This window comes from Strigops habroptila, chromosome 5, assembly GCF_004027225.2.
Source record: "Strigops habroptila isolate Jane chromosome 5, bStrHab1.2.pri, whole genome shotgun sequence".
NCBI classification, from domain to species: Eukaryota; Metazoa; Chordata; class Aves; order Psittaciformes; family Psittacidae; genus Strigops; species Strigops habroptila.
This window is the reverse complement of record NC_044281.2, coordinates 64,948,949-64,975,696: the sequence shown is the minus strand read 5'-3', so window position 1 is coordinate 64,975,696 and position 26,748 is coordinate 64,948,949. Positions and strand designations below refer to the sequence as shown.

The window sequence follows — 26,748 nt, the reverse complement described above, 5'->3', positions numbered from 1 at the left end:
ACAATTAAAACGTGTAATTTAAATACTGAACTACTGCTCTCTCATTCCCACTCCCTTGTTCAGTCACTCTTTCTCAGTCACTCTCATTCTCTCTCTCTTAAAACAAGGTTATTTACTTATAAAAATATCTTCCAAGTGTGAAGGAATAGGAACTTTTGAAAACTGCAGAACATTGGATTATCTATCTTGTACATTTCAGGCAACTAGAACCGAACTGGAAATAAAATTAATGAGTCATTGTCCCGTGTTCGGATCTTGGAATTGGCTTCCAAAAATCCATTTCGAGAAAGCAAAATAAACTTGTAAATTTTAATTTAATCATAGTGTTACCATCATTTCATCTTTTTAGCAGATTCTGATGAAACTCAAAAACTCCTCCAGTAACAATTACTTTGGTAAATATAGTTTTATTCTAGTATACAGTTGTCTTAATGTAAGTATGGCCATTAGTGTGTATTAGGTATCTGTCATCAAAGTTACATCATAAAATAAAAACAAGATGTGAAAATTGAATGTACTGTGTTCTGCAGGACAGTTATTTAGTTTAAGGCAGCATTTGAACACACCAGCTGGAAACAAGGAAAAGAAGAAATTATTTCTTTAGGTCACTGCATTGCATATTACCTGTTCACACTGCCTTCTTACCTTAAACTTTCCTAAACTTTCGATACTTCCTATTGATGTATATTCATTGTCAGCAGTGATGAATAAAGACTCACTTTTTATCAGTAAATTAAGATTAAATATAATTTAAAGATTAAGCTCAGAGTATCAATATTCTGTTGTTACTTTGGGCAAGGGATGGTGCTTTTTCTATCTCTAGGTAACTAAAAAACCCCACCTTTTAAAGTGGAAAATGCCTCTTTATAGAACAAAGTTACTTTGTTTCATGAAATCATGTTCTGTAGCCTGACCTAAAAGTCTATTAAACAATTCAGTCATGAAAACTCTGAGAATTTCCTGGCCCCTAAGTACTATCCAGAATGATCTTACAATTATTCATGTGACCCTATGAACCCAACAGCTGAAGTACAAGCAAACAAATAAGGCATGGATTCAGTGACTACAAAATTAGAAAATGAGAAATAGATTTCCTGTGCTAAGGAAAATGCTCCAAGTTGCTCTTTTATTAGCTATATGCAATGGGTAGGATGCATAAATTTTACAGTTTAGTAATAGGCCTACTGATCTTTTACAACATTATCAATTACAATAGGTTTTAATTAAAAAAATTAGAGATACAGCAAGGTTCTGTGGCAGTTTATGTTTATGTAATACTTATATTTCTGACTGTAGATCTAAGCTGTAGACTGGTTTTGATAGATTTGGAAAGATCTGCCTTTCAACATATATCCACAATGTACAGTACAATAAAATCCCAGTATCCATCAGTCTTTGATACAAATAATAATAGTGATTGTATAAATACAAAGACAGTTTTATTACATGTACTTTGTCTTTTAGCTTTGGCATGTTTACTCTGAGCTTGAGACTTTCGTAAGCAATTCTAAGCAGTTCCTTTAGTTGCAGAGATGCAACATCACACTTTGTAAAAACAGAATTAGCCAGTGCTGTGAACTTTAACTCTTACCATTAAGTATCTTTTGAATTTTAATATCAGAGACACAGGAATGGAATAGACTGTATGCTTTGTGAATTAGTTATGTAAGTATATGTCTTAAAATAATGTTTTATAAGAACAGGTAAAGCCAGAGTTGAATACATAAGATTGTAGAAAGAGGATGACAAACCAGATATTTAAAGGCTGGTAAGACACAGTCTTCGACAGCCATAATTTTATGTTTTCTGTTTGGTGCTTTGTTTTTAACATGGTCCTGTTGACCAGAGGTTTCTTCATGCATACTGTGGGTTGCCCTTCAAGCTTGCTGTCAATTCTGTAGTTCAGAAATATGCAGCTAAACTCATCTTTCAAAGTTGTTTAAATAATCAGTTCACATGCGTGGAGATGCAGTTTCTTTTAAATGTGCGAGCTTTGTGGAAGCATTTCCTCAAACGGGATGGTTACAATTGTTACAAAGTACAAAACCATACAGATTTCTGCCTGTATCTGATATGTGTGTGTGTGTTGTTTCTTTGTTTCTTAGAGAAAATCTAGACTCACTATTGCTCCATGTATAGAATAATAGTTGAAATAAACAGACGTGTGGGAAGGGGGCTATTGGGTTCCTCAGCATTGAATGCTCGGCATTCACCTGCCTTGAATGCACCTCACGTACTGTCAGTGTTTCAGAAGTGAAAAAGATGAACATGATGCCTGTTTGAAATCTTTAATGACCTAATTAAAATTATTCATTTATGTCTACCTTTGAAGACAGTAAGCCTTTAAGGATGCATTAAGAGTTTTCAGTAGCTTCTGTTAGTATTTCTTACTATTTTTTGCTTTCATCTGGGAAGCTCAGAGATCCATTGTAATAGTAACATCCCATTACAGTTTGCCGTTCCAAAGATGTACAACTAAAGGTGGAATTTACAATGAAAACGTACATCTCTCTTGGTTTGAAATTATTTGGTTGTGGCATACTTAATATTCTAACATGAAGCGGTTTGACTGAGACATGGAATTTTAATCCTAATTACTGTCTATTTTAGATCATTACTTAGCTACAGTAAAACTTCTGTTCTCTATTGAAAAGTCAAACTGCTAGTCTTTTTCTTGTTTTAAATGCTTTTTATAGTACACCTAACAAGTTTTATATGAATGGAGTATCTTTGATTTTTATTAGTAAGAAGTATCAAAAGTCATTATTAAAATATATTAAAAATATATGATTTTAGAACAAAAATGTTTTTATGTTTAAAACTCAGTAGACAATTTTGAAAGCTGATAAGAGATTCCAATCCATGTGATAAAGTGTCCAAAGATCAAACTTTCATCTTGTCAGTAAATAACGCAGATGTTTGAATAGAGTATATTTGATTTATTTAGTTATTAAACCAGCAAATTTGTTAATAAAAGTTTGGAGGAAGTAAATAAGCACTCATTTAGAAAATAAAAAGCATACTGGCTGCACAAAAAATTGACAAAAGTAGAACAGTTAACAGAAATTTAGCTCAGCATATGATAAGTTGAAAAGTACTAGAAGAATTATGATTTGAACTGAAGAAATTAGCAAGACAACTTAGTAATCAAATAATAACTATTAAGAAAGATATTTTTTTCACATATACTTTTGTGCCAACAGAAATATAAATAGCTGGCGCGGCTGAACAGAAAGTGGTATTTTAGGCCTTTTCCTTGTAAGATAACAGAAGTCTCTCTCACTGGCAAGGACATTGTTTGACATTGCTGAAAGTGATGTGAAGAGCTCCTATGTTGTGTTTGGTGTCATCCTTTCATTTTCTACTTAATCAAGTTGAAATTTCAAGTACTTCTGAGCAGTCTTTCAAATGACAGCCAATTGATGTCTTTTGTCAGCTTAAATTGATTCTTCTTAGTACTTTTTTGGATCTAAAGTGTATTACTTGCTATGAGAACAAGCACCATTTCTTCTCCACTGGATTGATGATTCTTTAAGAGTAGGACTTTCTGGGGGTGGGGATGCTGTGGTAAATCTGTGCCCCATGTATATCACATGGCTTTTTCTGTCCTCCAAATTTGTGAAGTCCATCTTTCCTTTGGTAAGGGCTTTTAAAATAATTAGTACTGTTACCTTACAACAAGGGAAAATTAGTAATAGCAACCACGTTTTACCAAAAGTGAAATTTTGGACCTGCTATTACAATTTCTGGTCATAAGTAAAACTAACTCTCAAATGTATTTGGTTTCTTAAAACTGTATCATCATTTTCTTATGATCACGAATGAAACAATTTTCCTACTAAAGACATTGATCATATACCAGAACTGAATGGAGATGGCCGATATTATTTCTGAAGAATGATGAGTTGTGTTTAAGGATTGCCTCTGCAAGATGGTTTGATTCTCATTAAATTCAGTTTCTGCTCCTTGAAATGATCTCATCCTTAACAGGATGCGATTCATAAGAAATATTGGCTGGTGAGGTAATGCACATTCTGTAATAGCAATTGAAGCTGTAGAAAGTTCACAGAGCATCAGTTAATGAATATTAACATTTGAGCACATCTGTGCTTGTTCACTCTTATGGCAACCTTCCAGCTGCTGTCGATACTGCTCCCCGTGTTACCAGGGTGAACTTGTCTGTTTTCCTGTGTCCTCTATTCCTCTGTGCCATGTTGCCCAGTTACAACTTACTGTGAAGAATTTGATACACAGCAAAAATTGCTGTTGCATTAGTGAGCATTATTGCTCTGTAGCATGGTACTCTGTCTTGTGCTTTGTCCTAGCACTGTGAGGACCTGCTTCTTCCTAATATTGAAGAGAGAGCAGAAGTTTGAAAAGCCTTTGAGAACAGGCACTGCAACGAGGATACTGTCAAGACAATTGCTCACTGCAGTGTTTTATCTAAATTGTTAGAACTTGAAGCTCATTTACAGAAAAGCAAAGGAAAACATCTGGGTCTCCCACAGTGACTGTAACACTAGACCTTGTTAGAAAAGCCCTGAGTGAGTGAGTTTGTTTTGAGTATGCTGGAACAAGCATTGACTCCTATGATGATGAGATGCCTGAAGACCATATTCCTTTCCTGTGATGTGTTCTTTCCTTCAGATACGTAAGGGGATTGGACGGACTGCTGCATGCTCTGTCATGCCATACCTGCCCTGCCCTGGGGAGGTCACCTTCCTTTTGACTCAGTAGATTTATTCCCGGGCAGTGAGGGCATACAAATGGTGTTTGCTTTTGCTCACTGCTTGCTATTGAAAATTATGCAAGCAGATATTTTTTAAAAATCACAATCTTGTTAAATGCATTGAAAACATCCAATAAAAAAGAAAAACAACAAAAAAACCCAAAAACACAGAACAAAACAAAAAAAAAAACCCCAAAGAAAAACAACCAACAAAACCATCTTACTTCATTTTCTTGTATTTCCCTTCTGTCCTCTTTTAGCTACTCCTTCTGCTGACTGCGTTCAAAGCATCCTCAATGCAGTGATACTTAAGGTCTTCCTACCTCAGCTATCTACTCAGAACATCTTTCCCTTTGTCTTTCTTGATGCTTCCATGCTGGTGGGCTGCTGCAGTAATCAAATTTTTCCATTTCTTGCATTCTCAAACTAGCTCCTGGTTTTCTTCCTTACAGTGTCGAACACCACCTCTGAACCACACGACCCTGAACATGCCTGAACTACCCTGTAGTAAATAGTGCTTTTGTCACTGGGCAAAATTGTAATGGTATTGGTTACTGTGTGTATGTATTTTGAGCAGGGTTTTCTCCCCATCCCTGCCCCCCAAAGGCAACAGTATTCCTAGTATGCTATGAGGTACACTTCAGATTGTTCCATGGCACTGTATTCTCCTATGTACTAGGCATTTTTTCAAATACAAAACAGCATTTCAGCAGTCTAGGGATATTTTAAGGAATTTTTCCATTATGAAAAGTAGTATCTCAGCAGTCAAGATATTCTGTTTAGGCACCATGTGAAAATACATAGAGCAAGATATGAGCATATTAAGATTTAAAGGACACTGTTAACCCCTGATGTTCTGAACAGTCTTAGCACGATTACATGTATTTCACTGCAAATGTGTATTTATAGCTCCAGCTTTCTTGCTGGTGAGTTGCTGCTGCAGCTCTGAAATTACCTGCATACAGATCGCCTGAGGCTATTTGTCATCCTGACATGCTGTAGTGGATGGTGACCATGTCACACTGTGCCAAAACAGTCCTTTACTGCTATTTCTTAAACACAAATGTAAACCTGCACCACATGGCTGTTCCAGCAAAAGTTCCTTCAGGTGATGAAAGTTCTTTTTCTCCTGTTGGTAAAGCTGCAGGCAGGCTAGATGGCAACTGCCATTGCTGAAACTGCAATAAGTTCTGCTTTGCAGGACAATCGTTGGCTTGCCGAGCCAGCTGAAGGGTGACATTCAAATACATCTCCAAAAATTGTTGAGTGTGAAGAAGGCCATCATGATATGTAACCCTTTCTTTCTTTGTAATCTGAGATGGTTGTTAATACTTTAAGAATGTTGCTTGTTAGCCAAAAAAAGATGGATCATGAGATGCTGGAAGAGGATTCGTGGGAATTTTTCAGTTTGACCCCAACTTGCAAAACTGCAGTTGCTTCCAGATAACTGTTTCCGTATTTGCCACTGTGCACCCAGGGAGAAACTGTGCAATGGAATGTCACAGGAAGACAGAAATCAGAGAAGCTTGGGATAGGTAGTGAATCTTATGCAAATTTGAGTGGCAGTACAATTTGGTAAAGCTTGTGGATGACCATTTGTCATCGTCCACTTCATCTTGAATAGTAAGTTAGGAATGAAATTTAGTTGACCACAGATTTTATCCCTTGCCCTACTTGTCTTGTAAAATACCAGAACTTAGTAACGATCTTAGCCAAAAATTTGATCAGTTGTTCTGGTGTGTGCTTATTTGGTCACAGCACTAAGTACCACCAAGAATAAACGTCTATCTTTTGTACTCCAAATACTGAAAAAGATTTACAAAAAATTTGTCAAAAGGGTTTTTGAAGGCCTTTGCCAAATAGGTTTGCTGATGTGAACAAGACATGTCAGTGAGCAGAGCTGAGAAACATTCCTGACTCAACAGACCTTTCTGCTGTTCGCAACACCATCTCTGTCAAACATCGTAATATCTTTCAGCTTTGAACAACCTGCATAACTGAGATACAGGGCTCTGGCATGTCTTCTTGAGAACTTAAGTACATGAGAGAAAGAAAGACAGGTATATAAACTATTCTAGACATAACAGAAAATGTATTCAGTGTTTAATGTATTTAAGTTCTCATCATTGATATGTAATCAAAAATTGTTACAACAGATTCCAGTTTTAGAAAGTCCATGAGTTAAAGATTTCCTTCTTCCTGAAAATCAGAAAAGTATACATACTAAACTTGTGGCAGTCTATTCACTTTCTTCTAGGAAAGTCTTGTAGAGATGGTCAGTCTTTGATCTTTTTGGATGCAGAACATTTGCAATGATGCACATTTGGACCCAATGGTCACCTCCAGTCTCTAATGCTGTTATTGTCTTAATTTTTTGAAAATGTACTTTTGTAGGTGGAACCCTTGGAATCCATACTTAGTGCATAATAACACGAAGCTTCTGTCCTGAAACAGAATAACTCTCCTGTAAATAAAACACAGTGAATTTATAAATTTGTTTTAAAAACCCCAAAGTGTTTGTATATATTTGGAATTTTGCCAAAGATTTTACTTTCTTCAGAAGTTTGAGTCTTAATGAAGTTGCATACAGATGCTTGTTAACTTGCTGTTCAATATAAAAGATTTGTTTCTTTTAGACATGTCTTTCATCTACATTTTCTTGCAATTTAAGTAAAATATTTTTCAAAATTTTACTTGGTGACCTTGGCAGTAGCAATAGAAGATAAGTTAAAACAATTTATGCTGTAGCTTTTGAAGTTTTCTTTTATTAGAAGATTTTTTTTTCCCCCTTGACAGAGCAAACATCCACCCATGCAGAATCTGATTTCTTGCTGTCTTAACCAATTTTTGTAGTGAATTTCTCTTCAGAGATGCCTGAGCCTTATGAGAGCTCAGAGAGGAAGTTGATGAAGGAAGCACTGTAACTAGATTCCGTAGTGCTGTAAGCAATAAGCATGCCCAATCAAGTAAGCCTTCTCAGAAATGGGATCTCTGGCAACCACAGTGCTGAGAAATGGATAGCTTAGGTCAGAAAGCTGCAGTGTGTTTCTGGAGCTGGCCTTCAGAGCACCATCCAAGTGTCTTTGTACCTGTAATGTTTATTTGGACTAGACAGTTGTAAATAAAAAGTGGAGAATTAACTGTACAAAATAATGGGATTCATTTCTATTTTCGCACAGCAAGAATTATTTTTGAAAATATGAGGCAGATTAAAAACAATGTTGGTAATTATTCTGTATGAGTTCATATGACCTGACTTTAAATCCCAGAGCAGTGGCAGACCTTTATTCATACATTCATCTGATTTTCAGCATTTCTGCAGATCCGAATTGACAGCTGTTTGTTCCAACATCTTTGAAAATCAAGCTATAGGTATTTGAATTATACTGTTGAGGAGTAAATACATGTGGAAGTGATTGGTACGATCCTTAGTCATGACTTCCAAGTGATTGCTATTAGCTTCATTTGGTCAATATTAATAAGGGTTTTCTTCTGAAAAACCTGCAGTAAATGAAAGACCACCATCAGAATTTGCTCATTTTAATGAATTTTTTTCTTGGAACAGAGCATATTTGGAAAGAGCAGTGTTTCCTGTGATATTAATAATTCTGTTCAGGCTTATATATTCTGTAAAATCTTTGTGTTTTCAAAGTAGATATTTAAGTGATCTTCGAGGCATACTGTCCTGAGAGTTATTACTTGTTAATATACCATTCTGGTTTACAGGCATTTAAAATTACTTTAAAAACATGCAACAAATGAAGGCTTTGTGTTTCAAGAATGCTGCACATGAGCTGTCAGCAGCCCTTCATAATAGAAATGCTCTGTAGGTAAACACACACAAACACACACACTTCCTCAACGCCCATTTCTGCATTTCATTTTGATTATTCAGGTTATATTGATGGAGGTTGGACAGATGCCGGTCAGAAACAATGCAGTGAATTATTAAAGCCCCATTAGGGGCTTATTTTCTGTTGGTTTTATAGTATAATAGCACTAAGCATAGTTTTTCATGACTGTCCTTTAAAATGAACTTTCTGGGTACACGTATTCTTTATTATTGTAATGAGGTTAGAGAAATTAAGCCTGCTTCCTAATAACAGGAATTTTCGGTCTGTTCTTAATTCCAATTTCTGGGTTTCATATGCGCCAAGCAGCTGCTAGTTGTTTGGCAAAATGATAACTTGCCCCCAGGTTAAAAGCTACATACCTGAGACTGAGAAAATATTAAAAGAGAAACAAGTAAAAGATTACAATAAACACGAAGAGGTATGTGTAAGTTTAAGTAAGAAATCAGAACAATTGTTTTAACGAGCTGCTATACCCAATGTTTCCAGTACAGCAGAACCTGTGAACTCCAGCTTCATTTGGAGGGAATATGTGTCTTACACTGTAGGGCTAAGAATGGCTGTAGTGTTTAGGTTTCTGCCACTTTTACATAGAAAACCTACAGTAATGTATGTGGAGAAAAGGACATAATGCAATTTGCAATTGTAGTGATGATTAAACAGAAGAAAAGATTATGAGAGAAAAATGTGAAATAGCTTCAGGGCCAGCATGAGTTGCTTGTTCTTATAGTTATTTTTAGAGAATATCTTAATAAAATATGTCTTGTCACTGTAAGAAAGCTTTATTGCTTGAAGGTTATCAATAAGCTAACTTGCAGATACCATTTTAAGTTACTAGAAGCAAAACTGAGTTTTTTTAAAAGTAGAGTTTTGATGATTTATTGCATATGTTATCAAGACCTGAAAAATGTGGTTTGTTTCCATTTATTTTCCAAATATGGACTTTGTTGTAAAAGTACCAGAATGGAATTCTGCCTAAATTCAATCTTTATTTTAATGCTAATTTTCATTGTTTTTCTTCTGTAGTATTCTGGAATATTTTATGTTGCTAGTAATTTTTATTTTCTTTTTACTTACCATTAAAATCTCTTAAAAAAAAGAAGGAAGAGAGTAAAAAAGCCATAGTATACTTTCATTGGAATACTGGTGTATTAGTATATTCAGTTACCTGTTTCGGCTCATTTCTTATTTTAAAAGCAAAAAAAAAAAAGAATAGGAGAAAAGAAAAAGTATTAGAATGTATGCTTGTCTAAAGTAAATCTTGAGGTTTTATAATTGCATATAAATTTTACCATTTACATGTGTAGTACTCATTACAGTGGTATATATAAGAGAGTTCAACGCAAACTCCTTTTAGTACGTCAGTACTTTGCAGTACTTAGAAATTTCAAATATGTCTAATATTGCAACACTTTCAGATCCACATACTGTCCTCAGCTCCTTGTGAGTGACTGCTCAATATGTAGTATGTGAGACAATGCAGCATCAGATTGCAGATGACTTTGAATCTTTAATTTGAAATGGAAGGCAAAAGTGAATCAGGAGCGATACGCCCTTGTGAGTCATTGTCTTTTGACAGGTAACTGTCAGTTTAGGGCTGCATTTTACTCTTTTTGGTTCATATTAATCTTTAATTGCAGTAATCATTCTTTGGTGATGATGTAGATCAATGTAACTACATCTGCCAGATGAGTGAACTGTAAGCCCTGGCTTGAAATCAACTTTTTTTGTCTACCAGGCAAGATTAAGTTTCCCCAATTCTTTAGTGCAATCTCACTGAAAGGTGATTTTCCCTATCAGTTACCTGAGGGATATGTTCCTGTTCTGATTGCTTCAGTTCTTTTCAATGGCTAAGTATACACATTGTAAGTCTATTTTTTTCCTAACCTCATCTGTGTGCAGCAGAAGTAACACATTCAGAGCTTTAACACATCAAAACAAACAAATACAAAGTATTTGAATATGTTATGTGAAGCACAGAGTCTTTGGAGACAGCTAGTGCCCTGAAGTCTACTTTATACAAAAGAGATTAACACCATTATTCTATGTACAATCTCTCCAGCAAAACACTGTCGCCTATTTCTGTCAACAAATGGTTTCTTTGCTTTGGCAGCTGAAAGAAATGTTGGTTGTGTAGGCAACAGAACATGCCTTTATAAGTTACAGAACCCAATTTTAAAAATATTTTGGAAGGTAGCTGCAGTTTTGAGAAGTTAAATTATTTTCATCAACAAAATATTTTTTTTCCACAAGCTAAGAAGACTAATCATGTCTGCTATGTGTGACACAGTCATAATCCATGCGTAAGGCAGGTTCACTGTTTTACAGTACACCTTTTGGAAAGGTGCACATCCCCCTCGTCCTTGCAGACACTCACCTGATTAAAAGGTCTGCACATATCCTACCCAGATAATGCACTTTCTAAGAGTGCATTTTCCTTCTGAATAAAGGTGGAGACGAGCAGGGTTCTTAATGAGAGTTTAAAAGTCCATAAAACTGTTGTATACCAAAGAAAAGGAGATGAAGATGCTCAAGTAAAGGTTTAATATTTCTAGAAGTCTCAGACCAAATAAATTCTGGAAAATTTGCAGGGAGGAGGAAAAAAAATAGCTACTACAGCATTTCACAGCATAATGAATCGCAGAAGCCATATTTCTAACTGAAGTGAGTTGTGAAAGTCATAGGCAACATGTGAAAGATTTATTTTATGTTAATAAATATATCAGTGCTATTTTTCAAATTATTGAATTACATTATTAGTTAATAAATTATTATATTTTAAATAATATTTTACTGTTGTCCCCAATAAATCATTCGTACAAAAATAGAAGCTAAGAAATATGTACTTTAATAAATATTGGATTGTATTCGATTTTCTGGTTTATGGCTAAAGATAAGAAAAAAAATTGCCAGATTTCAAATTTAGTAGCTAAATCAAAGCTTCAGCTATTCTCAGTTTCGTTACCTGGATGAAAGATTTACATCATTGTTCACAGCTTCTGTTTGTAGCGGGTCAGATACCTTGTGGGAGCAGGGCATTTGAACTACCCTCACTTACATGGCAGCGTGAAGGCAGGTCTTAGGGCAGAAGTGGATGTGTGTGTAGATCCCTGCGTCAGGAGCCACTTCCCTCCTTGGTTACATGGCTGGGCATGTACGTGTCCTGTGAGGGTGCCCGTGCCTCTGACGTTTGGTGTACACAGGCTGTGCAGTTTCTTATCATTTGGCTTGGTGCATGTGTGCTTGCATCATAGGACTGGATGTGATTTGTGCCATGTTGACATTTATGTGTGGGGAAGGATGGCAACAAGGAACAAGCCATTAATCACAAAAAAACAGTCATTAAGCCATCAGTTCATTTCTTGTGCACATTTAAGGACTGAGGGGGAACAACCCCATGAAAATTGTCTCAGCACCTGTCCTGGTAACAGTTATAGTGATCTTTCCCTATGTTAATTTTTATTTTGGTAGTTTACACTTTGTAATACAAAGCACAGATCATTGAAACAAATTATTATTGTTAATCAGTAAGTCAGCATACAAGAATGCCAAGAATCAAGTCTCTCCTTGTATACTAAATGAAACGATTTCTTTCAGATTCTTGCTTTGATCATTAGGCTCTTTTAAATAAGCAAACATTACTTAGTTGCTAAGCCACAGACTGAAGTTCATTAGTGTGTTAGCACAAATATCGGAAAAAGAGCACTAAACCAATATTAGATAGAGGACCTGTGCGTAGGCTGGAAGTAATGCAATGAACGTGACACCAGAACATTTTGAATGATTGCTCACAGAGATTAAAACAATTTCTGTTTGCAAAAACACGCCCCACTCAGCAAGAAAAAGTGCAAACCCTGAGAAAATCTGTTTTTCTGCTACTGATATCTGTAGGACTTTACTGAAAGTACAGTAGATTTAATAGTCTTATGAATAATTTTGTGTGTATTACTTATTTTAGATGTTGGCCAGATGTATCGATGTGGTGTTTGTGTTTTGGTTTTTTTTTGTCTAATGGTGATCCTTAAAACTGGTTTTCATTAGAATGCTCCGAGCCATAGATTGAAAGCCAGCATGCCATCTTATTTAAATAGCCTGTTTGGGAACTCAACTCAAAATCTTCACAAATCAGTCTTGGATTGATAGATATTTCAGGTTTAATGCATAAATATGGTGGTTTAACACAGACCCTTTTTGCAAAGGCTGTTGAAATTAGAAGTCACACTGGAATTTTTTGATGTTCAGTTCATTATCTTCAGCAAATGAACTAACAGTTCATGCTTTTGCATTCTTCACAGATCTTCAATACAGTGAGAGGAGAGGAAGAAGGAGCAGAAGACGTTTTTGCATATTTTCCTCATCTTTTGCGAGAACTCCCAACATTTGATACAGACTGTATATGCAACGGTGATGGTTTTTGTGTAAAACCATGTGTAACAAGTGCTTACTGTCAGTATCGTGCCACTTTACAGAGGACTCCGCTCTCTAACTATATAACTGGTGCTTTACTAGAAGCAACTACATCACTAGGAGCAAGAAGTGGTCTTTTAAATATCTTTGGAGGATCAACTGGAAGAACAATGCTTAAAGGTAATGGAGACTTAATTTTTTTAAACTCTGTCCACTTCAAGTATAGGGTGTATTACAAAATATATAATACTACATAATATTCTGTAGTTTATATACTCCTATATGAAGTCAACAGATAAAAAAAAGGTTTTGATGTTTTCAAATATTTTCATTTGTAATCATTATGTGTCATAATGATTAGCTATGTTACTTCAATAAAGTACAAATGCATGCAGAACTAAAAAGATTCTTATTACAAAACAGACACCTTTTCAGGTTTTTTTCTTTTAGCAGCATTCCTGTCTGCATCCAAAGGTAATGCCTAAGCCATTGCTGTTAGGGTGTTCCTTTGTATAGTATTTCTCATTTACCAAGTGTTCCTGCTCATGGGCTGACTTGGTTCAGGACTTGAGAAAGGAGTATATACTCTACTTGGTTGTTATTGTTGTCATTGTACAACTAGCTGTCAGCAGAGCACTGTGTGGTAAGTACATACCATTCATTACTGATTCATTGTTGGTCTTTTCCCAGATCCATCATCTTTCTAGTACTGGATTATTTCAAATAACATGGGTATTTTTTATGTTGAAAATGCCTATTGGAGGATGGATGTTACGTAATAACTTTCCGTGCTGACCATTATCGTATGCAATAAGAATGACATTATGTGATTTAGTTTGGTCAGTTTTGGAAGTTAAATAGGACAAAGGCATTCTTGGTACAAATTCACTGCATTAAAACAGGGGTTTGTACGGAACAGTAACTACTTGTTAAATTCAGTTTTAATGAAAATACCTGGAGTATTTCCTATGGTACTCAAGCATTTGGAGATTTATCATCATCTGATATATTGTAACAAGAGGATGTAGTATCTCTGTTGTAGAATTGAAGCATGTGAATATTATAGTTTGCCCAAAATTTTGCAGGAATATGACAAAATCAGTACAGAATTCTCATTGCATGTTCCTTGACTAGTGGCAGCTACAGACCTCCTATTTTTACAGACAAATAATGGTGTAGTTTGTGCTTGGATCAGGTTGTCTTATTTTCATCCCCAAAAGGAGCTCTTTTTAGTTTTAATTAGTCTCTCTTTAGGTGTATCAAATGGCAGAGAGAGGCATTAAAATCTTGTAAGAACAGGTACAGATGGCAAACTGTAGCATCTGAATGAATTTCAGTAATACGTTCAGTAACATCACTAAGCTTCACATATCCTCGACATCTGTGAGAGACAGAGATATGTACACTACAGTGTCCTATTCTGATAGAGTTTTTCCTTTTATTTTGTTTGGTTTTTAATTGTTCTGGGGAGATGAGTGCTTTAGAAAAATAAACGTGCATTCCTGCAACAGCTCTGGAAAGCAAACTTAAAAGAACTGAGTTGTGTACTTGTTGGTGCAGTGTGATGGACCTTCCTCCTACAGAGTGGGAGAAGAGAGCACAGGATTTTGTTGCTCCAGACTTGATCAAGCAAGGATGCTCTGTCAACTGAGTACAAACGTCAGCCTCCCATGGGGCATGTTCCTGCAGTGCCTGAAAAAGTCCATCTGGTGACAGTCACTGTAGAGCTGCAGGCTTTGAGTTCTGAAACTGGAAGCAGCAGCAGTAATTACTAGCTCAGGCTCACTGACATGCTAATATGGCTGTATCTTTTTATGGAGCCTGAGGTAGTGACTATGCGTGTGTTCTGTTTACCAGCACACTTGGCACTAGGTTGTTGCACTTCTATTGTTGGATTCTGAGCTCAAGAATGTGAGATCTTAAAGAAATGGCCAAGATCTTGAAATTGATTTGCAATTCCATAGTCAACCTGTGTAGATAATAGAGATTTGATTTAGTGTAGTGGTCTAGGGATTTACTGTAGTGGTCTCTGTTGAGGAAGAGATGTGCTGCAGCTTTAGGATATTGAAGTTTTCTGGATGTGGAAGGTTCATGTTCAGGTATAACTCTTCCTTTTCTCTTATCGTAATAATAAAAAAAATCTAGTTTGTGCACTCTGGTTAATCACTAGTACACCAGTATGAGGGAGAATAAGGTTTTTTCTGGTAAGAAAATCACAAGCCATTTAGAAACTTACAGCTGAGACCAGTAACTTAAGTTCAGTCTGAAAGCAGTAGGAAGCTGATGCACAAGGGATGTAGAGTGGGCAAAGTACTGAATTCCACATTTCATTATTTCGGAATTGCTCTACGGGGCACCACATGTACAGATTGCAGTATATCCAATCTTCTGCCAAAGGTCTGTAATATGATAGCAGGATCCATGTCAAGTAGGTGTATATCATCCACGATGTAAACCCATTCCTTAACTTTGCTACAAGTTAAGCTTCAGTACAGACAGGAAACTGTGGACACAACTTGGCAGTTGTCAACTCTAGGCAGAGTAATTGTTACTGCACTTGGAATCAGTTTCAAGACAGTTCTTGAAAAGCTTCAAAAGTGGAAGTTAATTTGTTTATTAAAACCATTCTGTATCAGCCAGCCTTGAAAAGATCTTAAGGGCTGTTGGATTTATGTTTGGAGAACCTCTTCTGGACCAGACAACATTCCACTACTTTTCTTTCAAAATGTTTGTAATTTCTGGAGATAAAGTTCAGCACTCTCTCACACAATCTGTTTAAAGAGGAGCCCATTACTTTAATGGGGAGTGTCCTTCAGGATTTAAAAGGAAGACTTCTCAAAATCTTTTACACTCTGTAGTTAGGGATTTTACATAATATCTGCTCCGGAAATAGTGATCCTGCAGAGAGTCCCTAAGGCTGGCATAGCCTCCTGGTTTCATGTCTCCGTAGCACTAAGCACATCATGAAATTCTTCATGTTCAGTGTTTCAGGAGTTATTTAGTGACCTATGCAATGAGCCATACAGTCACAAGTGGTCTAACTCCAGGAAATACTGTTCTAAGGTTTTGTTCAGTAGCTAAGGACCCTGAATGCTCTGAGTCCCCAGGGCTACGATGGTCTTGTGGGCAAATCAGCTGCCAGTGTTGTTAGTTCAGAGAAGGCTTCCAAACATACCAGACCTCAGAAGCCAGAATTCCCAGTCACGTGGATCTGGGACTGAGTCTTTAAAAACTTATGTAGGGCCTGCTCTGTAGGAGACTCATCTCTTGGGTCTAGAGCAGTGAACCTGCAAGCCCTGCTCTCGGATGGCTCTCAGAGCTGTCAGGCTCCAGACTGAGGAGCTGCAACTCCGGTCCCGGTAGCACAGAGACAGTCTGAGAATGGACTCCCGGGAACCACAGATGCCTGGAGTTCCCACAGTTGGTCAGTGACATTCACATCCTTGTCAACATCTTTGTTACTACAGAGGGCATAATTTTCACGTATGAACACTGCACACATTTCAGCTGCACTGTTTTAGTGCCTCTGTATGTAACTCAGAATTTCTGGTTAGTAAGAAGGTTTGAGAGTGTCTTTCAATGGGATTTGGATTGAAACCAGATTTCTTCCCATAGAAAGGAAATCCTGCTTCTCAGCCTGTTCTGTTTCTTGCAAATTGATTGTTACAGAAGTTTGTTCATAGTTGTGAATGGGCCAGAACTTTCTCTGGAATCATAGTTGAAGATTCCGTTATTGCCACAGTTCATGTGGTGTTGACATTTTTATGCAGTAGGTGAAAAAATGTTTGGGGTCTGTTTTAATCGTAAAGAAGGAACTAGAGTGTGTGAAAATGTTTGTGCTTTCTATTTGACATCTGTATCCAGAGTTATTGTTGGAAAGAAACTTGTACCCTTCCTTCCCTGCACCCTGCCCTATCCCCTTATAGGGGGTAACTTCTGTAGTTTTGTAATCTAAGGAAAACAAAAGGGAAGTAAAAAGAGGTGTCTGAGGATGGAGCAGACTGCAAACATTTTATATCAATATTCTTTTCACTTTAGCATCTTTCAAAGCTATCAAGTCTGATGCTGCTTTCTTAAGTGATATAAATCAGACTACATCCGTGGTCACTGTTGTTCATTTTCCAAAAAAAGCTTACTCAGGACTTATTAAGTAGGCAACAGCAATTTTGGACCAAGAACAGAAGGGAACTGATTTGTCGTGAACATGGAGGCAGACTATATTGATCTTAAGAAAACCTACTTCATTCATCCTCCAGCATTCAGAGATCAGCCTTTTTCTGTAATTAGACTTCGCCATCAGCGAAGATTGGGCAGCAAACAGGCCCTAAGTCTTTGTGGCTTTTCTCACTTCTGTTTCTTGTATCCTTTGCACAAGGCTTATTGTTACAATACTGGGGAAATTCCAGAATCCCTGAAGTTGAGACAGTTGTCTGACAGCTGTATGTCAGAGTCATGGGTGATAACAGGCTTTATGCACACAAATTTAGGAAGACCAGCATGATTTAGCTGGTCTGTGTTTGGGCCCAAAGTTAAGACCATCTAAAGTGAGGGATAAAGGCCAAATGAGCTGATATTAAGAGCTGAAGAGACAAAACATGTCTCGGGCTGAGAATCTGAAGTAAGAAGATGGGTCAGGCAACACACTGTAGGAGAGGAAGTCAAGTCCAGGAGATAAATTAGTAAGTTGACAATTTGTCCTGGAGCAAGGGTGTGAATCAGGAAAACAAGGATTTCATGCTCCTTTGTCGGCTCCAGGATGTAGCTCAGGAAGACCAAGAACAAGTGCAGGCCACCTGGTTAGGGGCAGAATTAAGAGTGACATGGGAGGATCAAGTCTGAGATGGCAGAAAGGAGAAAGATTTGGGAGGACGCTCTAGCCAAGGGACACCATCTGGAGCTGACTGTGATAGTTCTCTCTGTAAACTGGCAGAAGGGGAAGATCACTGAAGTCAGTCTCGCGGACCTGTCACCATCTCATCAGGCCTTGTTGCAGCCAGGTTGGTCACAGGAAGAGCCGTAGGAGAAGGATTTAGAGGAGGATCCTTGCCAACATTGACAAAATCTTCCTTTAATCCAACGTGTTTAATACACTGTAAGCACAAAGAATTTAGCTCTGCCAGCATAGCCAGTCCTTTTTCTGGGTTCAGAAAGGTATATTACTGCAAGATGAAAGGATACATAATTGATCTAGGCAGTAGATTGAAGTTAACTAGTGTAAGTAATGTAAATAAATGAAAAAAAAAATTTAATCTGTAAAATTACTCTTTTGGATGGAACAGATATGATACTCATGGTACAGGTACATGATCCATACATGACTATGGATCTGGATATCCTAACCAGTGTATAGAGCTAAGCAGTTAAGAAACAGAACTGAGTTGTGGATGGTTTTGTCTGATTTTGGTTCCAGTAATATTATATGGTAGTTTGATGATCCTTCAACTTGTGTAGCTGAGTTTCTGCTTACAGGAATATTTTTGTTGGTACTCTATAGCTGGTGTTTCCACCAGCAGAAAAAAGAGTGAGGAAGGGATTGAAGGACATACTAATATCTGTGGATGAAGGCTGAGAGAGCAGAAGTTTGTGCAATATTATGTTAGTTTTAAAATCAAATTTCTTATGTTTTCATGAAGAGTAATTAGCCTTCAGAAAAAATTAGATAGGATTCAAAGTGCAGATAGTTAATCCCTGAACTACTTATTACCGTTTATTATTTTAAAGGTCTGAACATTGGTTTGAATGAGCCTTGTAAAAGTAGTGTCCATGGGAACTTTTAAAGTGTAGAATGGAACTTTTTTGTATGTTTATGTTAGCATGTCAATCATAAAGAAAAAACCCAAGGACCTCAAGATGACTCAAGAGTCATCTCTAAAGATTCCCTTGAAGTTTTGTTTCTAGGAAACAAATTGGAAGAAAAAACAACTTTTATAGGATAATGCTGTTGTATTTATATCCAGACACTTTTTTTTCTTTGTTAAATTCTCAGATATACTGTACAGCTTTCTTTGTAGAATCAAGGACATTCTCTTTTTTTGTTCCTTTAGGTTTTTAGATATTTGCTTTTATAATTAGTGGAAAATTCCTTAGTATTGACCCTATAATGATGAGAAATGTTTAATCTGATAGTTTATATTTTTGTCAGGAGATAGTAGTAATAAAATTGATATCTATAAATAAAATTAATTTTTAAGTTCTGTACTGTATTCCCACAGAGGTGGGAATACACGAATACTTAGCACGAATTCTTCGAGAAATCTAAGTGTAGTAGTTCTCATCTGGGAGTTGGAAACATCACTGAATTCTTCCAATTAAGAAAGAACATGCTGGTATTGTCAATGGAAAAATAATGGTGTTTTGGCCAGGTTCCATGATCGTTCCTCCAGTAGAGTGTCTTCAGACAAGACGTATATTCACCATATAAACAAAGTGACTCTGAGTGTACTGCTCGCATTCCAGTTCTGCACGGATTGCTCTTTCAGACTTCCTGGGGAAATGGAGAAAGGTTTCTTGTGGCAGTGTATTGTTTTTCAGTCTTGTGTGCTCTAGCAAATTTCATAACTAACTTTTCATGATGTAGTCCTGGTGCTTTTAAAAGTGATGTAAACTGTGTGTAGACAAGGCTAAGGTTAGAATGAAGAAGTGATAGAAATGCTGGCGTATGATATTAACAGCTGCTGGGATCAAGGCAGACTTTTGGTGTCTACTTAGTTTATGAACATAGATGCAGTCTGAAAGGGTCTGCTGTCTTCTTATGTCCTCGTATTCGTAATTTCTGTATGGTTAATCATACTTCTGGAAGGTTCCGGGATGTTTTCTTCTTCTTTGCCTCTCAAAGAAACTTTTTTGGATCGTTGCCTAAGTCATAGCCCTTTGTCCCATTAAAGCTAATGCTGTTGCCTTTTATTAGAGACTCTAGTGCAGAATACATAATAGCTGTAAAGGTAGGACATTTGCTAATAAAGAAACCCATGTCGTGGTTTTTGTAATGCTTCACTAAAGTTTCCTAAAACAAAACTAAATCCGTTTATTACTTTTGGCCTGTTTAAACAACACTGATATAAATATAACTTGTACAAAAGCTTGGGTGTAGGCTAACTTATTTCTTAATATATTTCAAGACGAAACTCCAGCAGAATTTGAATTGCTCTTGTTTATAGCTCTGCTGTCAAAATCAAATGCTTTTAGTCTTTGCAGGATGTATGCTCATCCTTAATTTCTAAACTTCCTTCCATTCGAATCACAGTGTTTCAACTTTTATCTGGGGAGGTGGGTAACCTGACCTCTCAGTGAGCCAGCCAAATGCATGTCTTCTTCATGGCTTACACAAGGCATGTCAGTTATGCATTTGCCACAGTTTGTAGCTTTAAACTGAGCAGCTGTTGCCTGACTGTTAGTTTAGACAAGTGCAGCGTGCAGACTTGTCGTATTGGAAGTACCTGTTCTTCTGGCATTTCAGGAGGAATCTAAGATTCAATGGAAGACACGTTTGCTGGTAAGATTTGCACTTTTGTGGCCCATGGTACTTGCTTCTGATTATATGTAGGTAGTTAAAACAAAGTTTTATTTCCAGATTTAGAAGTAGATTGGGTGGGCAGTGGTTCTAAGCTAATATTGGATTGATAACGCCTGCATTTAATAATGGTGCATTAAGGACACTTAAAACTGTTGCTAGGTGGAAAATTAAGGATTTAATATAAACAAAAATAAATAAATATTTCCCTCTTTGTCTTCAGTGTGTATTTTGTATTTCAGCTTGTTCAAAATGGAATGCAATATAAATATCTATAAGTAATCTAGGTATACTTTTGCTTTATTCAGTTCACATTGCAACTATTTTGATGTCAAATTATGTTGTGGGTCATTTCTGTTTTTCCCATTCTACAAAAATAAGTGACTGTTACCAAAAATGATGTACAAAATATGAGTGTCAGATACAAAGAAGTTTTTAAAAAGTACTAGAACCAGGTAATTATTTTTGCCCTGAAGCTTAAAAGTTACTCAAATGGAACAACTTAGTAACATACTTTTGAATGTAAATCCACTCCTATTTTCTTTAGCAAGCTTTTTTTCTTGGATTTTCAGGATACAAGTTTATAACTTGTAACCAATACATGTTTTATGGATGCTTAAGCCAGTTGATTTTTTTTCCCTTTCTGAATGACATAAGTGCATAGCAGCATGTAAAAGCAATGTGTTGCTACTAATTCGTCATAAAGAAATATCTATATTTACATTAAAAAACCCACAAACTCACATGTGTAACTTCAGTGAACGTTAATAAGATTTTACCCTGTGAAAGGAATGTCTTTTATGTGCTAACCCTCCCATTTCCCTAATCTGGCTCTTAGCAAAAGGCTATGACAAACATTCACCATTCAAGAAGATAGTATCCTGTTGCAATAGGAAGATTGTATTGGTTGTCACCACCTGTATTTTCATTTCGGTGATTTAGACAACATAATAAAAAAAAAGGCCTGATATCAAGTGCATCTATCTGTATTAATTGCAAAATAATGGTGGTTTTAATCCTTTTATTCAGCCAGTGATAACCAGTCTGAGATATATCTAATAGGATTACAAGAAATAGAAGGAAAATTATTTTAGTTAATTTCTGAAATACTAAAATTATAAATTCAGCTCAGACCCTGCCTTTGACAGGCTTTGTGATTTTTTATTTTTTTTTTTTTAGTTTTGATTTGATGTAGAATGGTGCAAGTATTTTCTAGAAAATAAGCTGATACGAGAATTTTTCTTGGTGCATAATTCATTTAGTTTTTCTTTGAGGCACTTCATATTGACATGGTTTTCTAACGTTTAAGTATTCACTTTGGAAATAGTTGTTATGTATAAAAATGCATTGCTACATGTTTTAATAATTCTGAAATAAGGAAGTTACCAGTGAGATACATCAGGTACAAATTGAAAATATTTTGCCTTCAAAATATCCAGCAATAAAAGAACTAGAAATACAGTTTGACACTAAAACTACCTTTAATTGCTTCCTGTGATTTCATGCACATCACCTGCTTTCTTTATACAGTGCTCAGATCTTACAGAAAGGGGATAGATCTGACGTTGCTGCATTAGTTATTCTGTCCTCTCCCCCCTGCTCCAATTCAATTTCTCTTTCCTCTGATATTTTGGAGTAAAGCACAGATACATACCTTTTGACTTAACCATATGGTGTCTTCTGAAAGCCTTTTTTTGAGGTGAGTGGGAGGAGGAAGAGATCTTAATCTGGAAAAGCTGTAGTTTTGAATGCCTTTTAATATGTTACTGTTAGATTTGGAGAAGATTTGTTCTGAAGTTGTTCGCTTGTATTTGCTCTTTCAGAATTAAGTTGCAAAGCTCTGCAGAGAAATGAAGCAAAAATTTCTTAAACGCGGATATTTCCTTATAAAATCAGAATAGTTACTGAAGTGTCATAAATACGTGTGACCTTTTCTAAAAATTCATGTAAGATTTAGGGGGGCTGGGGAGGGAGGGGAGAAAATCAGCTATACCTGTAGCCATCGAACTGCATGTGTGGAGGGGGGTTTCTTACTACACTTTGTTTTGTAGAATATTTGTAGGTAATTCTAACATTTCCTACTACCTCCAGCTATGGATCCACAGCCACTGGAACCGTATTGAGACTTCTGTAAATCTCAGAAGGGCAAATTGTGCCAAATGTCCAAGTTTATTTTCATGTACTCAACTATCTTGAGCTGTACAAGGTCATGGTAGAATTTGTAGGTTAGACTTGATAGCTCTTTTTAGAGATCTTTAAAACATCATTTTTATTAGTGAATAAACAAAAATAGTGTCAACAAAAACCACAGTAAACTACTATGGCATTAAAAATTCAAGCTAAGAAACCAGTACAGTAACTAATTTGAACTCAAAAAGATGGAAAAAAAAATTATTAGTATGGTCAGCAAAGAATACTTTTGCTGTATTTGCTGAGAAGAGTTACATCACAGTATTTAGTTCTGGTTTTGTGTCAGTGTAGGCATTTTCTTGCCTGAGAAAATATAATTAATATTTTTTGAACTTAATTAAGATGTCATATATTAAAGCACCATTAAATAGTTTTGTTATTATTTAAGTTTAATAGTGTCTTCAATTTGAAAGATAAAATGAACCCTAAAAGAATTTTTTTCTAGGTATCAGATCTTCATAATATGCTGTTCTGTAACTGCCATGAAGTAGAAAGGATCAAGTTAAATCACATAGTTCTTGTCTACCTCATAGGTAAGGTATTTGTGAATGTAAGCCTCTTAAAAGCTGTCAATGAACCATTCAACTATGTGTATGGAACACATGCAGAGGAAGAGGTGCTGCCTTCAGGTACTGATTGTCTTGAAGATGGCTGCAGGATTTTGCATGCAAGCTTAGTGTTTGGGAGGAAAAAACTTCAGGAATTTTCAATAACCATATATAGAGTGAATTGCTTTAAAAAGACATCAGCGAAAAACTAAATATATTTAAAATTCTTTTATGCAGAGATACAATTAGGAACTGTGCCTATAACTAGGATTTGTATTTGCTTCCAACTAATGGGGAGGGGGGGAGCGGCAAAAGAAACAGCCAACCTCAAACTGCTTTTGAACATCAAGAGGAAAAAAGTCTTGGTTTGTCTATGTTGAATTATATGATTTAAAAAGAACAAATGTAGATTAGCTTCAGAATAAAAAGATAATACTTTTTATTTTGATAATACCATTTTTGCAAAAGCTATCAACTGATTGGCCAAAACATTTGGATAAACTCAATGTAAATTCATAACCATTTTAGTCACACACATACGAAATAGTTTCATCCAAAATTTTGTGCAGAGATTCGATGTTTAACATGCTCACTTTTGCAAAAATGTGATCTTTAGAAAAATTCTTTTTATGTTTTTTAGAAAACATAATTGCTTTCTCTTGTGTTTTTCATGCTATGTAAAGAGCATGAAAATGGTAGTTCTACGTTTACATTTTATTTGAGTTAGAGCAAACTCTTGCAGACTGAGTTCCTGCATACTTCATCTCTCTCTCTGATAGGAATGAAAGTTAAAGAGCTTCAAGCATGTTGCGTGTCACAAACAAAACAAACACCCAATATTTGCATAGTTTGGAAATTAAATTTTTAAAAAAGAAAGATCTTACAGGAAGGGGAAAGCATGAGAGGCAAAAAAAAAAAAATTTAGTGGTTGCATGGATGATCGTACATCAAATTTTAAGACAGGAGGGCAATAAGAGCATGTTGTTTGCAAAAGTAAGGCAGCGCATGGAATTGCAAAGCCTAATGTCAATGGAGACTTCTAGCTATAGTCTGACACCCTTTCAAGATGTCATCTTCTTAAACCCAGTTGTCTCTATTTTAAGCTCAGTAGTTGAAGGGCAGCAGTGCTAATGTACAGCCTTCAGAGGATGCCTTAGAACTATCATCCACATGCAGAGTTCTTTCCAAGTGGTCAGTGATGCCTGCAGTCAGAGAGGAGTGACTTACTTCTAGTTTGAGTTTGTCATCAAGGACCAACTGTTTGTGCTTGTTATGCCTTTTTTCTGCTGGATTAAAGTTTGTAAAGACTAGCTTATTTCCTTTGTTAAATATGCTTACATATCTACTAAGGTCAAGTCATCTCTCAATTCTCACTTCATTGAACTGATGTTATGCATTTCTGATCTAAATCTCTTCTTCCAGGACTCACTATTCGAGCCTGAACAATTGTATAGTTCTCTTCTGCACACTCTATAGTTTGTCTGTGTCTTTAAAAGCATTGACAAGATAGTGGATTGTTGGTGTCATTGGTGATTTATGTGGGAGGACCTTTTTTGCCACATCCCACTCCTATAAATCCATAGAAAACATTTGGGTTTAGTGTTCCTTCCAATTTGTGTTGAATTCTTACTGTGTGAACAATATTGTTGACAAAGTTGGCCCTAATTCCATTTTACACCTCAAACCATAGTACAGGTAGCAGTGGTACCACAAGGAATGGAAAGAAAGAGAACTGTTAATTTTTACTATGTACTTTCAGAGGAGGAATTAGTTGCATTTGAAATCTTCAGATTAAAGGAGATACCTTAAAATCTGAGGAAGTAATCTCAGAAGGTAGTAATTTTGAGGGGCTTTTGGATAGCAAAATCATAGATTTTGAAAGTTTTCACATTAGAAAAGGACCTCAAACACATTTTCTAGTATAATCAGCTAAAGCTAATGACAAAGACACAATTCATTAAAGTCTTGTGACTGTTGAGAAGAGCTTTTGTGTAGTAAGTGTATTAATCCTGTGAAAACCAAATGGGATAAATACTTCCATTTTTACAAGATAACTAGTAACAACAGTATAATACATGTAGCTGTGGTCTGTTTGCTTGAACACAATCTTGTATAACTGTATCTTTGTTTTAGCTTACGCTGATTTCCAAATGAACTAAACAAAAACAATTATAGAAAATAACTGCTTACAGCAGGATTTAGTCTAGCAGAACTATAGCAGTTATATATATAGGGAGGCTGTAAAAAAGCTTGCATGGATAAATAAGTATTTAAAGCATTTATATTCGAGGTAGGAAGAAGTAAGTGATATTGAGGCAAGTTGTAGACGTTGAAATCTCTACTATGAAGTTCAGGTTGATCTAATCGTTTGTGTAGTCTATTATTTTGCTTCTTTCAGCTTCCAGACATGTGCTTGCCCTGTTCTCTGCAGTCTTCTGCGTTCCACTAATATCTCTATGTCTTAAACTCCTGAGTCATTCAACAGATGTTGGTTCTAAGGCTAAATCATGCAGGGTCCTCTACTCTGTAATTTAAATACACCTGAAGGAAAGTGCTGAGTGCTTTTCATTAAGCTACATAATATTTTGCGTGTCTCAGGACTATAGATTATTTCTTGGACTTCACAGTTTTATTAAGCTTACTAGCATTTCCATTGAGATGAATGCATGCTTTAAAACGGCTTTTGAGGACATCAGAGAATTTCAGCATGTAACTTACTAGTTTGTTTTGTGTTTTAAATGTATGCGAAGAGCTTTAATTCTCTACGGAATGTAAATAATTATTCCACAAATAGAGAAATCCTTTTGACCAGTTATATAATCACAAAGAATAATACATTTTCTTCATGTTTGCTGTTATTTCCATTTCTAGACTTCTTGGCTATACTGTCAAGAAAAGTATTTGGTTTGATGAATGCTCTTTCTGTCATAGTTGGACATGTTGAACATGAGAATCTGTTGCTAAAATGTGTATGCAAATTTACCTTTCACCCAACAGGTAACTAGCTCAGTGAGTTACATGTTATACTGCTTCTTATATGTAACTTTACAATTTTACAACCCCTGTAAATTTGGGTTGCTCTCAGTAAATTCCATGGATACCTGGTAGCTCACCTGGCCATGTCCGTACTGCACGGCAGTCGTGGCTCTCACTGGAGTGGTGAGGTAGCCCAAGATGGCTAGGTCCTTCAGTCATTGGTATAGCCACTGAAATTAAGTGACCTTGCATTTGATGTGTTCTGTATGTCAGTGAAAGGACTTTGATCATATCGACCTGGGTGTTGCTGAATTTGATTTCTCTTTTTCCTTTTAAAATGCCTCCCAACATCATTTAAACTGGGCTCCTGGCAGTCTTTTGTGATTCCAGAAACCTTGCTAAAAATAGTTGGCTAGTAGCAATACTTTCTTAAAAGAAATACTGAAATATAACACAAACATGACAGTATGATGCAAAGTTATAAAATCATGTTAACCCTGTATAAAAATAATATATGAATTTCCTTTAGTTTCCCAT

At 36.1% G+C, this 26,748-nt stretch overlaps 1 protein-coding gene across 1 annotated transcript in view; it reads left to right on the top strand.

The window, feature by feature from the left end:
• Positions 1-26,748, top strand: part of PLCE1 (phospholipase C epsilon 1) — a 121,325-nt gene that overhangs the window by 28,746 nt on the left and 65,831 nt on the right. The window contains exon 2 of the mRNA XM_030488163.1: positions 12,876-13,167. Within this exon, the coding sequence (XP_030344023.1) occupies positions 12,876-13,167 (292 nt within the window). The remainder of the gene's footprint in view (positions 1-12,875; positions 13,168-26,748) is intronic.